Source organism: Phyllostomus discolor, chromosome 2, assembly GCF_004126475.2.
Source record: "Phyllostomus discolor isolate MPI-MPIP mPhyDis1 chromosome 2, mPhyDis1.pri.v3, whole genome shotgun sequence".
NCBI lineage: Eukaryota > Metazoa > Chordata > Mammalia > Chiroptera > Phyllostomidae > Phyllostomus > Phyllostomus discolor.
The window spans coordinates 194,050,492-194,066,583 of record NC_040904.2 but is presented as its reverse complement, the minus strand read 5'-3'; the positions used below and the strand labels follow the sequence as shown (position 1 = coordinate 194,066,583).

The following is a 16,092-nucleotide window of genomic DNA, read 5'->3' as shown; positions in this document are numbered from 1 at the left end:
AGTCACTGAAGGAGAGCTCCAAGATCCTCTAGCTTCCCAAGTCTCTGACTCACTTTTGTTCTCTTACACTGATGCCTTTCACATTTCTGCTGACTACAGTTCTGGGACGCGAGAGGTGGCATAGTTCATGAAGATAATTTGAAGCAAATGAAATTAACAGCACGAGCAAGTAAATGATGAACAGTTTCTATAAGGAGTGCTCTGTGTGTTCAGAACCATGAGCAGAGGTGTAGCCTCAGCTCCTTAAGGGCCCCTATTTCTTGAAAAATAACAGCTACAAAAAGTCCTTTTATTAGCTATTTGGCCCATTCATACTAGATCAATTAAGTAAAAAAGGTAATGAAAGAGGCATATAAAAAGATAAAAGAGACACTACCTTTTTCCATATTTTTAATTACCATTATTGCACCAATACACTTTATATACATATATCTTAAACTTCATTATCAACTTTTCCGCAATTCTAATACATAATATATTATCCTCTGCAGAATACAAAGAACACAACATGGAGGAAGATTGAGAAAATAGGTTCCCAATAGTTAGTCACTAGTGATTCTATCGACTTTCCTTTAGTGTTTTCTATGGAATTTAAAATGCCCTGCCATGGCTCTGTAAGAACAGAGCTGCCTGGAAAGGGGGGCAATGAAAAGAAATGGACCCAAAGTTAAAAGGAGCCAAACAGGAAATCCTGGACAGAGAATATATTTTGAAACTAAACATACGGACTCCTTTCAGCCAGAGTGTACACATCCAGTTACTAAGGGAAGAAACGGTATCTTCATCCCTTCCTCGAAACTGCTCACTAACAAACAAAATAGGCAGTGCCCAACCAGCTATGAAAGGGAACTCTCTTCACAGCATTATAAAAGGAATGGCGGGGCAGAGGGAAGGGAAGTGGCAGGAGAGCAAATCACCTTTGAGATACCCTAGGTGATGGGTCTCAAAGCTGTCATTTGGGCAAAATCGCTCACAGCTAAAGTGATGACTCTCCAGCTTCCTTCATAAATGAGGACACATGTAATAGCAGCTTTTCTTACTGAAGAGCAAAATGGACTGAAAATGTTTATGGAAAGGGGCCAGATACCCAGGCAGCAAGGCAATGTGGGTAGTGAACAAGAGTTAGGTGCTTTCCACCTCTCTGCTCTACAGGTCAGGTTAAGAACTCTAACTCCTCCACTTCAGCTCAAAATAATCAGGCAAATACAAAGTAATGCTGTGCTTCAAATGCAGCAATTACATGGTGCTGCAAGAAAGAACAGAAGGTCCTTCAATAACGTCATTTTGTTATGCTGTTGATGAGATGCTGCAGGAACTTAACTCTTGTTCATATCAATTAGCCTATCGTAAAACTGGTTTTGTTGCAAGTGGTTTAGCTTAAAGTCGAGAACCTATCATCAACATTAAGTGAGAACTTACTGTAAACACTTCTGTAGAATACAACTTGGAAAACACAGCTCCTTGAACCCCCTTCATCCAAGAGACACCCACTGATCCGAAGATGTTGCACTATTCAACAAACAGAAGAATAGTGGAGGTGCCACCAACACAAGCTCCGTATCACAGAGAGAGACATGTAAACACACGAGCGGGTGATGGAACTGCACCCGGCACTGCATGTTCACTCATCAGGGAAAGCCGGAGGGAGGGTATATAGCAGACCCAAGAAACAGGTTCTTCTCCATTCCTATGAAAATCCTGTGTTTATAAACACTGAGGTCAGGCTATTTTCAGAGTCTTGGGTTAGTGGAAAGGGAAGTTTCAAGGCTTTTTTTTCCCCTGAAATTGCTAAATAGGGCTTCACAAAGAGGCACACAGGGTCATGAGATGATTCTGAAATACGTTAAAGAATTTAAAAGATGGAGAAAAATTCTGTAGATGTTAGAGGTTGTTTCCCTCTCACAGAGACCCTGGCCTTTGGAGCCCTGCAGTCAGCCACAAGTATGGTAAGACCCACTGTTCTCCTGCCTTGAGCGTGAAGAGGAGATAAGAGGTGCTTTCTTGGCTGTACAGCAAGTAACAACACAGGGGCATAAAATAAAACCAGCTCGAATACAATGGAGAAGCTGTGAAAAAGATTGTCCGGTAAATTTTGGTTCTGGGGAGAGAAGGGATTCCTAACTTCCCTCACAGATTGGTGCCCTCAAGGTCATTTTATTCTTCAAGTCTGTCCTTAAGCCAATGCCATTCAGAACTGGACCCAGTTGGATGGCTGCGGTGCCTGGTTTGGAACAGAGCTGCAAGACAAAACAGAGAAAGCTAAGGACATAATACTAGGACAGCTGCTCCATTCTTTACTTAATAGTTCCAAAGAAATTGCTGCCCACAATTCCTAAAACTATACTTCACAGCAATTCTACTTACCAATGCCTGAAATATCCCACTCTAACTTCATCCTACAGTTTGTTTTTACCCACCCACCCCCAGCACTTACACTTCCTTACTTAGAATTCCTGCCGGAGACTCTCTATGACCTACAAATGCCGTTTCCCCAGATCACAGACTTCATCTGACTGCATACACCACCCACACCCCAACTGAGAGTATGCGAGCTGCACCACGGTGGTACCTGGGTGCAGTACTGAAGTCTCCCCACAAGTCATTGCTTGTAGAAACTGGAGCTGGTGCTGGTGTTGTGACAGGAGCAGGAGAATCCAAATCTAAAAGGATATCTGAATACAAGATAAGAGAAGAAAAAAAGGAGAAACATAATAAAAGTCTCAGAAATAAAAACTTAGGTTCACACAATCTATACACGGCAGCTTTATTTGTAACAGACAAAAACTGAAACAACGCAGATGTCTCTACATGGGCGGTGGTCAAACACACTGGTACTTCCAAACCACGGGGTACTACAAAACAATGAATGGAAAGAAACTACTGATACACCAACTTGGACGATCTCAAGGGAATTATGCTGAGTGTAAAAACCCAACCCAAAAGATTATATACTGTATCAGCATTTTCAACCTGTGAGCTGCAAGAATTTTTTTAAGACTTTGTTTATTTAATTTTAGAGGGGAAGAGAGGGAGGAAAAAAAAGGAGAGAAACATCAATGTGTGGTTGCATCTTGCACGCTCCCCTACTGGGGACGTGGCCCTACCCAGGCCTGTGCCCTACATTGGGAATCGAACCAGCAACCCCTTGATTCACAGGCTTGCACTCAACCCACTCAGCCACACCAGCCAGGGCTGCAAGAATTTTTCAAAACATGTAATACCTGACTATTTAGTCAGGGGCACTGTTCTTTTTTCCCTTAAACCGCCAAATAAAAAAAAATGACAACAGACAACACAATAGCTGTCCAGTGTGAATGAATCAAAATTATACCTATTTTTTTTTCAGAACAGCAAAATATACATTTTTTGGTGTGTTGCACAATTTTAGTAATTAGTTTATGTGAGCCACGAGATGAAAAAGGTTGAAAACTGCCTACTATCTGACTCCATTTATGAAACATTCCAGAAGTGACAAAATTACAGAGATGGAGAACAGACTAGTAATTCCCAAGGGTTAGAGATGAGGGAGGCGCGAGGATGAGGATGAGGGAGAGGAAGGGAAGAGGCTGGGGGCGGTGTGACTCTAACAGAACGACGCAAGGGGTCCTTGTAGCAACAAAACTGTTCTGTATGCTGACCGTGCTGGTGGGTCCAGGAGCCACCCACAGTGAAACTGCACAGAACCACACACACACACACGAACGAAAACACATAAACCTGATAAAATCAAAATAAGCTCAGTAGATAGTATCAAGGTCAATTTCCTGGTGGTGATATTAGATCTCGGTTTTGCAAATGTCCCCATTAAGGGAAACTGGGTAAATGGGAAAGGGATTTATTTGTATTATTTTACAATAGCATGTGAATAATATACTTATCCCATAATGAAAAGTTCAATTAAAAATTTTTTTTAAAATCTTAGACATTATCCCTAGCCTTCTGTTGACACTTATTATAACTCATCAATCGTAATATCTGGTTCTCTAGGCTTAGGAAAATTCCTTTCTGCGTTCTAAAGTTCTTATTCTTTAAATGGAAATAACTATCTATTCTTTTTCCCACCAGATAGTAAGGAAGAACAAAAATGTATTCACAAACTCAGATGTCTCATTTTCTCCCCACTGCCCTCCTGAAGAAATGGAGAGGGTTAAGAAACACCAATCACTAAATGGCTGCCATGTTCCGAGCACTGTGCTAGGCGCAGTCCGCCACTGAGCCGTCACAGCCTGGGGCGGTTTTACTTCTCCATTTTGCACATAAGGATACTGATGCTCACAGAACTTAAGTAATGTTGCCAAGCCCATTCAGACACAAGGTAGCAGACCATACCTGAAAACTCGGTCCATCGAACTCTCAGGCCTACTAGCATCTAACCCAGGCACAATGAAGGAAATAATCTTTTTAATATCCACGCATTTTCTGTGAGGAACCTACCACACACCATGACTCTCAGTTCACTAGAAAAGCTTTGATCTCTTGGTAGAGGCTGCCTGAATTACCCTGGCAGTACCCAGTGCCATTTAATAGAAAAAACATCAGCATTCTCCTTGGCAAACAGGTGTTATCCAGTTATAACCTAAAGTATGATTTCTGAAAGTTCAAAGTACTGGAGAAATTCACCTGCATCACTACCTCCATGGTTGGACTTTGGAAGGGGAGGCGGAGTGACATGATTGCTGATGGCGACTGAGGATGGTGGGGGAATGGTGACTTTGCCTCCAGGTGGGGGTGGGAGTAAGCTCAGGCCCCCAGTCCCTGCAGTCTTGGGCTTAGAAGTGCCTCCTTTCTTGGTTGTAATGTTCTATAAAAGAGAAAAAGAGGGAGAGTGAGAGAAAAAAGGAGAAGTTACAGGCTTATGGAAACACAGGAAGGGAGGGAAGAAAGCATACTCACCCCAATACTCAACTTGATGGTCTGTCCTTCCTTGAAGCCCAGATCCAACTTGGGACGTGTGTCCATTTCCTGAGATTCTTTGGAAATCTCAGATTCCTGCTTTACCCACCTTCAGCAAAAGAGTAAGTTATCTTAACTTGGGATTCCCTGAAAGCAGAGTTTGACACACAAATCTGAGTATAGCTACTTTATGTAAGACAGGATTCCAGAAAGCAAAGTGAGGAAGGATGAAGATCTAAGAACGAAAAAAAAAATAAGCCAAGAAAGAGGGCAACCAGGACTCAAGACACCTCTGAGGAGCCAGACAGACTGTATATTAGACTTGTCTCTCCAGAGGAGGGCATTTAGCCACCAATTCCCATCCCCCTGGGTTGAAGGCTGCCCCTGGGAGGGTGTTAGCTCCTCCATTCTTCCAGGTTGCACCCCTTTGCTAACTGAGTGGCCTTCCATTATTTCTGAGAGTCCTATGGCAGAAAAGCAGAAGAATGCCTGCCCTTGAGATAGGAAGCTGCCAATGTGCATGGTGCTTTCCACCACAGCTACACCAAAGTCAGGTTAGCTGAAGAAACGGTGCAATAGGCACAAAACCTGTCAGTTACATAAAGTAACAAAGCTGGTATGTAACTCCCACATATCCTACATACAGCCTCCGGTTACTATATGCCTTCTCAGCCACTAAAAGTAACAGCAAATTCCCCAAAGGCATAAACAAAAGCATCATCTCAAACCACTGTACAAGAGATCAAACATATTCTGGGCTATAAGGAAAAGAGAAAATAGATACAAAAATATGTAAGGAAACAGTGAATGGAAAAATTTATATTTGTAATAAACTAGTTTACCAAATAAAGAAACCAGGAGCTAAAAGAGATAGTCCCCATTCAACTGAGAAGCAACTTTCCCCAAACTATTTAACCTGGTAACTAAGGACAAGCTTCACTCACTTGAAGTGATCTTGCAAGGAGACATTAAAGTCGAAGGCATCACCCCGATCTGTGAAGCCAATGCCAATGAAAGCACTGCGCCCTGGGAAAAAGACAGGAATACTCAGAGTAGGAGTGTCCCTATGGCAAACTCTACCCACTGAAAATAGAAGTTACCCTACTTGAAATCTGGGAATGTGAATCATTTTCTCCTGGACTGAGGTCCGTAAACTACATATGGCCCGCAGTCCAAACGCTGCCATGGCCTGTTTTTGTAAATCACGTTTCACTGGAACACAGCCACAGCAACTTGTTGACCTGTTACTGACGGCTGCTTTCACATGACAGCAGAGCTGAGCAGCTGCAACAGAGACCACCTGGCCCACAAATCCTAAAATATTTACTGTCTGCCTCTTTACAGAAAAAGTTTGCCAATCTCTGATACTGACTATGGAGAAAAGATAATGGTTGCTCCAATATAGATAATTTAAGATAGTCCCACCAAAACCCATCACAAACAACAGATGGGCAATAAGTGTAAATTCTTTTGTTAGATATATATTTTGATTTATTTACATCTACCTATTAATTACCACATCTTGAACTTGTATTCATTATCTATTACAAATAACATGTTAATCCTTCTCTTTTAGCAACTATAATTAATTATGGAGAAACAGGAGGAAAAATTTAGTAAACTCAAGTGTGATAAATGCAATTGAGACACTTTCTTTGAAGTGCATCCACTATTTTCCTGATCTCATTGCATTCCACATCTCAGATCCCTTACCAGTCCCATCCTGGATCCGGATTACAAAGTAGCGGCTGGAATCTGTCACAGTCTCCACAGCAATACCAGGATACTGTTCTACTGGTGCCTGAGCAAAGAGCTCCCCTGACAGGTAAGAAAAAGACTTCTTTGAGCAAAGGAAGCAAAAATCTAAAACACCACTTGGCAAGTATTTCCATTTCAGTCCCCAACTTGAAAGTAATTACAAAAGCACACCAAAACAATATCCTTAACATGTTAGAGGGTCACCAACATAGATTACCTGAAACTTTATCTTCGAGTTTGATATAAGCAATCTTCCCTTTTGAAGTGATTCGGAGGCGACCAGTCCAATCAGGCTGGTCTAATTTCCAGTCAGATGCCCTACGATAGGAAAATGGGAAGCCTCAGGCCTCGGGTCCATATCTTTAATATACTAACAACCTATGCAGAATCATTTGCCATATTTCTATGTCCCTGTCCTGGATTACTGATTCTTTCTACCTATTAAATAACCAATAAGGATAGCTCATGATCCCCTCTAAATAGATAAGTCATATTACACAGAGTCCACAACAAAAACAAGACAGTGTTACTATTGGAGGATTCTGGAGTCCAATAATATTACCGTCTACTGAGTTCAACCAGTATTTACAGGCACTGTTCTATGTGTTTGGGATACAACAGCCAACAGAGCAAAGGCTCCCACCCTCATGAGGCTTACATTCTAATAGAAAACAGGCAATAAGAAAAAGACATATAAATAAGTCAAATAACTAGTATCTCAGAGGGTGCTGAGTATGAAGGTAAAAAGGAAACGCAGAGGCAGACAAGGGGGACTGGGAGGGTAGTGGGAGAGTACACAGCTTGCAGTAGTCAAGAGGTTGGTCAGAGACGACCTTAACAACAAGGAGAATGTGAGCAAAACTGTGAAGGAAGTGAGAGTTACGCATGCAGATAACTGAGGGAAAAGGCACAGGGAACAGCCAGTGCAAAGGTGCTAAGGCAGGAGCCTGCTGGAATGTTTGCCCTCAAGCAAGGCGGCCACTGGAGTGAGAATAAAGTGAGAGATGAGGTGGGAGAGCAAAGAGAGGGCTTGGTCCTGCAGGGCCTGAGAGGCCACTGTAAGAACTTTAGCTGTTACTCTGAGTGAAAGAGGAGCTTTTACAGGTTTTAAGCAAAGGCGTGATATAATCTCCCTTTTACAAGAATTACTTTGCTGTGTGTAGAAGCAGTGTAAGGATTTGAGTGCTGAGGCAGGGGGATTAGTTAGGAGACTACTGCAGAAATCTAGGAAGATGCATGATGGTGACTAGGAAGAAACAGCAGCAAAAGTGGGTAGATTCTGGATATAGCTAAGGTAGGGGCAGCAAGATTTCTAACAGACTGAAGAGAAAGAGAAGTCGAGGACAACTCCTAGGTTTTTAGCGTTAGCAAAGAACTTGCCAATACCTGAGCCAAGACACAGAACATGTCTGGGAAGAAAGATTAGGGGTTCCGGATATGCTGAATTGGAGATGTCTAGTAGATTTTCAAGAGAAGATATGGAGTAGACAGTTGAAGACATGAATCTAAAGTTCAGGAAAGACATGTGGGCTAAACATACAAATGTTCGAATGTTCATAAAACATTAGAAAACAATGAAGATTGATCATCTATGTTACAAATGAATTTGAATGAAATCTGAGACATTTAAATATGACCAATTTATAAAACACTGCATTTGTAATTGTTTGCCCAGAGTATTAAAAAGAGGCAGCAAAGTAAAGGTTATTAATAACTCATCCCTTTGGGACCTGAGGACCAAACTTCCAGGTTAGAAAGGTAACAACAGGGTGTATCTGAACAAGCATGAGTTTAACAGGATAAGCAAAAGGCAGAAAGGAGAAAAGTGAAAATTAATCAGCACAGGTTTTACAGGATTTTTAAGATAAATCCTTGTCATGTCCTTCTCTCTTGATGCCCTGCTCTCAAAGACTGGGTAGTACTGAATCTGGTCCAGATTAGAGTGCTCTAGAGGTCCCATCAATTACATTTCTTAAACTGAGCCCTGAGCAGTGGGGCTCATTTGGCTGGGTGTCATTCCACAAAGCCAAAGGTTGCCTGTTTGATTCCCAGTCAGGAAGCGTGCCTGGGCTGCGGGTTCAGTCTCAGGTTGGGGCACGCATGAGAGGTATGAGAGGCAACTGATCAAGGTTTTGCTCTCTCTCACCTCAATGTTTCTCTTTCTCTTCCTCTCTCCCTTCCCCTCTCTCTAAAAACAAAATAAATAAAGTCTTTTTTTAAAAATATTTTAAATTGAGTTGTTACTTATTCTCCCATACTACAAAGAGATAAGACATAGTGAAAATGGCTATTGAAAATATTGGGAACCAGCCTACTAGATGTGTTTCTTTGGACAGGTTCCTTGTCTCAGTCATCGTGTGTATCTAGTGGTCAGAATCTAACAAATTCTAAATATGTGGATGATATTCACGGCAGCAGTTTCCCTCAATCTTCAGCCTTAGTTCCTCCCCCACTCCCTAGCCTGAAAAATTCTTGATTTGGCTGGTCTTCTGACAATACTCTAAACCTCACAAATTTTCATTTATCTCAGCAATAAATCCTTACGGCAGTCATAGGAAATAAGCATGAAAACTCTATCATAGCTCCCTCTCTAAATGAAGAAAAAGACAATAATACAGTAACTAATAATGCCTAAGTTCAAAGTCCAGCTTTCTTTGTTATCACATTAAAACACACTACAGAATTTAGTACTAATTTAGTTAGGGAGAAGGGTAGTAATGAATTTTAAAATGTTTTATAGGTTGGGAAACTAATTTCTCACTATTCATAAAGCTTCTCATCAACTGTAATTTTTTCCTTCCATTTGTCTGGTCGGCGGCAGTCTGGAAAGCAACAGCTTACACTAGCTGAATCACGGTCATTCATTCCCTCTGGCACCGTTAGTTACTAAAAGAATGGATTTCTCCTGCTTCCTGAAGAGCCATTTTTCCTTTAATGGTGGCCTAGTGAATAAATCATGGTTATAATGTAAAATGGGTCCTGGTACACAACAAAAAAGATTATCCACGCAAGACAGGAAAGTAATATTTATCAGGCATTTATTATGCTCATTCTTACGAAAATTAAGTGAAAGGATCTGCAAGGTAACTGATACTATATCCATTTTTACAGATCAGGAAACTAAAACTCAAGGGTTAAGTGACTTGCCAAAGGTAACACAGCAAATAAGTGAGAATCGCAATTCAAACTTAAGTTGTGTGCTACTCACTCACTATACTAAGAGTAAAAGTGAAAAATTAAAAAACCACTTTGATGGCTCAGTGCAGTTAACTGACATAAGGATAAAGGCTATGGTTAAACTAGTAAATGAAGGTAGAGGATGCAGATGAGTGAGAAAAGGCAGGTCTTTTAAAAAGTTAAAGTAGAAGAAAAGGAATAGAACCCCACTTCAATGTGGATCACATCCGTTAGGAAATCTTAACACCTAAAGTAGAAAGGTTTGAGCTGTTTTCCTTTTTTAACACTTCAATCAATGCTGTTTTATGTGATAAAGTGTAACCTACTAATTGCTTCTTACGGTCAACCTTTACAGAGTGCCCACTGCGTGGCAGACACTGTGCTAAGTCCTGGGAATGTAAAATTAAAAGACTTCCAATTGCTCAGAGTCCAGTCTGGAGATGCAGGAGACCAATCAGTTACAATACTGAAGGAAGAGCACTGTGACAAACAGATGCCATGGAAGCACAGACAGCATACCTAAGCCAGAATGGAAGGGTCCAGGGGGGCTCCCCAAAGGAGGTGATGTCTCAGATGAGTTACACGTATAATACTACCATCAAAAAGCATGTAGATTCCTATTCATACTTTAATTTGGGGTCTCCCTGAAAGCATGAAAGTAGGACTGCCTCTTTGTCAAAAGGTACAACGCGTGTTCAGTACATAGGTCGGGCAAACACAAAGACAGTGATTTATGAGGAATGAACCTCTGCTCCAAAGGCAAAACCATGGACATAGGGAAGAGGATAACCAAGGCAATAATAAATGCCAAGAGAAAACTCATGATGATGATATGGGTCAGAAAGAGGAACAAGTACAATATCATATATTTACATACTGCTTTACTGTTTCCTAATTCATTTAACCCTCCAAAAACTTCTATGAGGTACATAACTACAGCAGGTTTTATTATCATTAACTTTTTTTTCTACTTTACAAATGAGAAAAATGAATCTTGGAGAGGATAAGAGCTTTGTCCAAGATCACACAGCTATTAAGTTGCCGGGGCTCACAGTCATGCTTTTTTAACATGTAACCCATTGAGTTACATGTTAACTCTTCCCACTACTGACTTCATAACTTCCTACAGCATCCTCGGACCCTCACAGGCATTGAATAGCAAGGGGGTTGGTTAGCCCTACAGAGAAAAGGCTGTGTTGACTCTGAAGGGAAAAGCTGTAAGAGAGGGAAGGAAGAAGACAGAAAACACTATATAAACATTAAGAAAATACACTGAAGAGAAACAAAATGGACAACCATTGGAAAACCTATCATCATAAGTAACCTTTGCCCACTGGCAAAAGATCTGCAAAGAAAACCAACTGGTGCATGTTATTTGGTGGCAAGACTGACTGACAACAGCACAAAAGATAAACTGGATCATCCAGAGGGTGGCCAAGAACACAGTGATTATTCAGACGTGTGCACGGAGTATTGGCAATGGGGCTGGATGAGGGTGACAGACCAACTAAAGGGCGCAGGACGAGCGAACGAAGGATGACTGGCAATGGAGCAGGCAGAACTGGATGTGGATGATGGGGCGCAGATGGGTAACACAGAGAGATCCGGGGGAGGAGGGATGGGAGGATGCAGGCTGCTAATATTTTTTTAAACCAGCGGAAACAAGGATGAGTGCAGTCAAGAGTGGGGGAATTGCAGGAAGACAGGGCGATAACAGTAAAGGTGGGGAGGCAAGCAAAGCGACAACCCAAAGGTGGGGCAATGTCCTGAACGAGCAGCGCCAGAAGGAAACTGTCACCCCCTATTGAATACGCGCGTGCTGCAGTTTAGTACCTGTAACCGCGGTTGGAGGCCCGGGGCGGAATCCGGTAGACGCTGACGTCGGGCTTTACACACAGGACAGACTCGTACTCCAACTCCGCCGCCATCTTGGCTCTGCTCTCCGCGCCACTGGGGGCGGAGCATAGAAACGGGGACCGTATGGGGGTGGGGAGTTTCGGGTACGCGGTAACTTCCGGTAACTTCCGTTTACGCTACTTCCGCCCCAGTTAATCACAGTTCAGGGGATTAACCTCCGGTGGTGCGCTCTGGGGAAACCATATTGAAACCTGGAGACGGTGAGGCTACGCGACTTACCATCTTAGGTAATGGCAAAGATGCCATCGTAGTGAGTGACTCACGTTTAGGAAATCCCCATCCCTAAGAAGTAATGAGGGAGAGCGCCATCTTGCTCCTGGAAGGTACCCGCGATGCTCTGGAAGGACAAGGACCATCTTGAAATCTGGCGAATTTTTTTTCTTTCAAGAGTCGCTTCTTGACCGTAGTTTCCCAGGTGGCAGAAATCCACTCGTCAATAATCCCCAATTGAGTACCTACAGGAAATATATGATCCAGTCCTAGACAGGATGGATTTAACCCTCCAGATCCAAATGTTAAAAAATGCTCAGCCTGATTAATTACCCAATGCTACTCTTTATTCTCGTATTATCCACAACAGCACCTGTTGAAATAGTATGCACTTCTAGTTGTACTCTGGTTTTCATTTTGGAAAAGTTGACCCTGTTAAACTTTTAAGTGGGATCAACGTAATTCCTGACAAAGGAAGCATAGTGAACTATTTAGTGGCTACTATTTGTTCCTAGTTCTAATGATCAAAGCCTACTGAACTCTCAATAAGTGTGTTCCTATGCACTCCAAATATAAACGTACCATCACTTAAGAAGATTTACTTAGCACAGATAGCAAATGGCAAAACCAAGGTAGAACTCAAGTCTGTCTGACTATAACAGCATTGATTGTCACCACTCAACCTGTCTCTAACCTATCTAGGTAAGCAATATATCAAAATTCAAAAAGAATTATATATATCCTGGCAAGGTGTGGGAATTGGCGACTCTCAAATACTGTTGTCAGGAATGTTACCTGGTACAGAATTTTTGAGAGAAAATTTAACAGAGCTGATCAAAATATTGCATATAACCTTCAGTTTAGCAAATCCACCAATAGGTATTTTAAAGAAATTCTTACATACACAAAAATATATGTACAATGAATAGTATTACTACATTGCTAGTGGAAAAAATAGAAACAATATGAATGTCTATCAAGTGGAAATGGTTAATGGCAAATCTATTACCATAGGATGCTTTGCACTAGGTATACACACATATATATATGTATAACCTCGATACATATATGCATATGCACCATAGGATGCTTTGCACTAGATACACATATATATATATATAACCTCGATATTAAAGCTATAGAAAGGGATCCAAGATTTAAAATAAAACAAACCAGCAAACTTTCACTTAATTTTCAGTAATCCTCAATTACTTCTGACTCCCTAAATTGTTTTAAGTTCTTCATACCTTTCCATGCATTAAACCTTCTACCTTAAACACTCTCCTGTCAATTTGGCAAACTGATACATTCACATATCAACTCAAATAATACCAGGTCTGTAACTTTTCAGGGACCTTTAGATGAATTTTCTCTAATACTGCCACTTGCTTCTGTTATACCGTCATGTTGTACCAAATACTTCAGATAACTCCCGCTAAACCATAAGCTCCATAAAGGCAAGAACTTTGCATTTTCAGTACTCAGCACAATGCCCTTTGCATAGTAGGCACTAATCATTGAATAATACAAAATATCTATTTCAACTTAATCATTTATTAATTTGGCCATTTTTCCAGATTCCCCAATTTCAGGACCCTAACAAAAAAAAGTAAAAGAGTATGCAAGGGTATCAAATGAAAAGTGAAAGTTCACATCTCTGTATTATGAACAACTTAATGCCAACAAATCAAAAACTTCAATGAGCTCTGGCCAGTGTAGCTCAGTGGATTGAGCTTGGGCTGCAAACCAAGGGGTTGCTGGTTCGATTCCTAGTCAGGGCACATGCCTGGGTGCAGGCCAGTTCCTCAGTGGGGGGCCATGTGAGAGGCAACTGCACATTGATGTTTCTTGCCTTTTCTCCCTTCCACTCTCTCTAAGTGAATAAATTTTTTAAAAATCTTAAAAAAAAAACTTCAATGAAATGGTCATTGATATACACAATTTACCTAAAGTAATTCAAGAAGAGAAAGAAAATCTGAATAGCTCTAAATCTATTAAAGAAATTGGATTATTGCCCTGGCTGGCGTAGCTCAGGGGATTGAGCACGGGCTGGGAACCAAAGTGTCCCAGGTTTGATTGCCAGCCAGGGTACATTCCTGGGTTGCAGGCCATAACCCCCAGCAACTGCACATTGATGTTTCTCTCTATCTCTCTGCCTCTATCTCTATCTCCCTCCATTCCCTCTCTAAAAATAAATAAATAAAATCTTAAAAAAAAAAAAAAGAAATTGGATTAATAACTAAAAACCTCCCAAGTGGTTCATCTAAACTTCTCATTGTTTAACAAGCACTTTAAAAAGAAATAATATATGTGCCCCAGCTGGTGTAGCTCAGTGGATTGAGCATGGGCTGTGAACCAGAGGGTCATCGATTTGATTCCTAGTCAGGGCACATGCCTGGGTTGCAGGCCAGGTCCCCAGGAGGGGGGCCACGTGACAGGCAACCACACATTCATGTTTATCTCCCTCTCTTTCTCTTTCCCTTCCCCTCTCTCTAAAAAATAAATAAAATCTAAAAAAAATAAATAATATGAATCCTATGCAAACTCTAACAGAAGAGGAAAACATGCCTTTCAACTAAATTTTATGAGACAATTACCTTGATACCAAGACCAGACAAAGATGATACAAGAAAACTATAGACCAATATTTCCTCATGAGCAAAAATTCTTAACAAAATACCAACAAATCAAATCCAACAATGTATAAAAAGGATAACACACCATGACAAATTGGGATTTATTTCCTATGAATTTTAAGGTTAGTTTAACATTCAAAACCCAGTAAGTATAATACACCATATTAACAGTATAAAGAAAACCCACATAATCATCCCAATGGAAGCAGATAAAAGAATATGAGAAAATTCAATATGTACTCATGATTTAAAAATAAGAACATCAAAAACCCTCTGGGCAAACTAAGAATAGAAGGGGAATTCCTCAGTCTGATAAAAGACATCTACAAGAAACCTACAGCTAACATCCTGCTTAATGGTTAAAGATTGGATGCTTTTCTTTTAAAAAAAAAATTATTGATTTTTTAGAGAGTGGGGAGGGAGTGAGAAAGAGGGAGAGAAACACTGATGAGCCAAACAAACATCGGTCAGTTTCCTCTCACACTCCCCCAACTGGGGACATGGCCCACAGCCCTGGCATGTGCCCTGACTGAGAATCAGACCAGTGACTTTATGGATCATAGTCTGGCACTCAGCCCACTGAGCCACACCAGCCAATGCAGGATGCTTTTCCGAGAAGATAAAGAACAAATGTAGAAGAAGGCAAGTGTTATGCTCTTGCCACTTCTGTAAAATATTGTCCTAGAGGCCCTAGACAATACAGTAGCGCAAGAAAAAGAAGTAAAAAGGATACAGTTTGAAACGGAAGAAATAAAACTGTCTTGAATATGGATGACATCATTACATACTTAGAAAATCCTAAGGAATAATTTGTTCTTCCCAATCAAGAAAATTAAAATATCTTGGCAGGATTTATCTATACTTACCACTAGGGGGTAGTAGCTACACAGTTCAAAAGTTTGGGGTTGGAGAATAGATTAACTGCCCTAGAAATAAAGCTATATTTTTCTTTTAATTTTTTTCATCACCATTTATCCCTCCTATACTCTCTTCCACCTCCACCACCACCCCAACACCCCACAATCACCACACTGTTGTCCATATCTATGAATTCTTTCTCTTTTTAATTCTTGTTTGCTCAATCCCTCCACACCCCCAGACCCCGTCCAGAGCTGTCAGTCTGCTCTCTATCTGTGAGTCTGTCTCTATTTTGCTTGTTAATTTAGTTCATTCATTTGATTCCACATATGAGTGAAATCATATGGTAGTTGTCATTTTCTGACTGGTTTATATCACTTATTTTTTTAAGGATTTTTAGAGAGAGGGGAAGGGAGGGAGAGAGAGAGGGAAAGAAACATCACTGTGTGGTTGCCTCTCACATGGCCCCTACTGGGGACCTGGCCTGCAACCCAGGCATGTTCCCTGACTGGGAATCAAACTAGCGACCCTTTGATTCTCAGCCCATGTTCAATCCACTGAGCTACACCAGCCAGGGCTTATTTCACTTAGTTTAATGTTCTCCAAGTCCATCTATGCTTTCCCAAAGGGTAAATTTTTCTTT

The 16,092-nt window shown here is 41.0% G+C and overlaps 1 protein-coding gene across 1 annotated transcript; it reads right to left on the bottom strand.

Moving 5' to 3' along the window:
- Positions 1-373: 373 nt before the first annotated feature.
- NECAP1 (NECAP endocytosis associated 1) lies at positions 374-11,825 on the bottom strand. The gene is made up of 8 exons (XM_028532506.2): positions 11,662-11,825; positions 6,869-6,969; positions 6,607-6,711; positions 5,838-5,919; positions 4,894-5,002; positions 4,621-4,801; positions 2,570-2,672; positions 374-2,237 (listed from the first exon to the last, which is right to left on the bottom strand). The coding sequence occupies exons 1-8, from the start codon at positions 11,754-11,756 to the stop codon at positions 2,189-2,191; spliced, it is 825 nt and encodes a 274-aa protein (XP_028388307.1). The 5' UTR covers positions 11,757-11,825; the 3' UTR covers positions 374-2,188.
- Positions 11,826-16,092: the final 4,267 nt, after the last annotated feature.

What these genes read in the sequence shown, in the direction of transcription:
- NECAP1 (XM_028532506.2), bottom strand. Translation starts at nt 11,756, where the DNA reads ATGGCGGCGGAGTTGGAGTACGAGTCTGTCCTGTGTGTAAAGCCCGAC. An exon ending in CCATCAAGTTGAGTATTGGG is followed by an intron (nt 4,802 to 4,893) that starts GTGAGTATGCTT and finishes TCTCTTTTATAG; the next exon opens with AACATTACAACCAAGAAAGG. An exon ending in CCATGGAGGTAGTGATGCAG is followed by an intron (nt 2,673 to 4,620) that starts GTGAATTTCTCC and finishes TCTTGTATTCAG; the next exon opens with ATATCCTTTTAGATTTGGAT.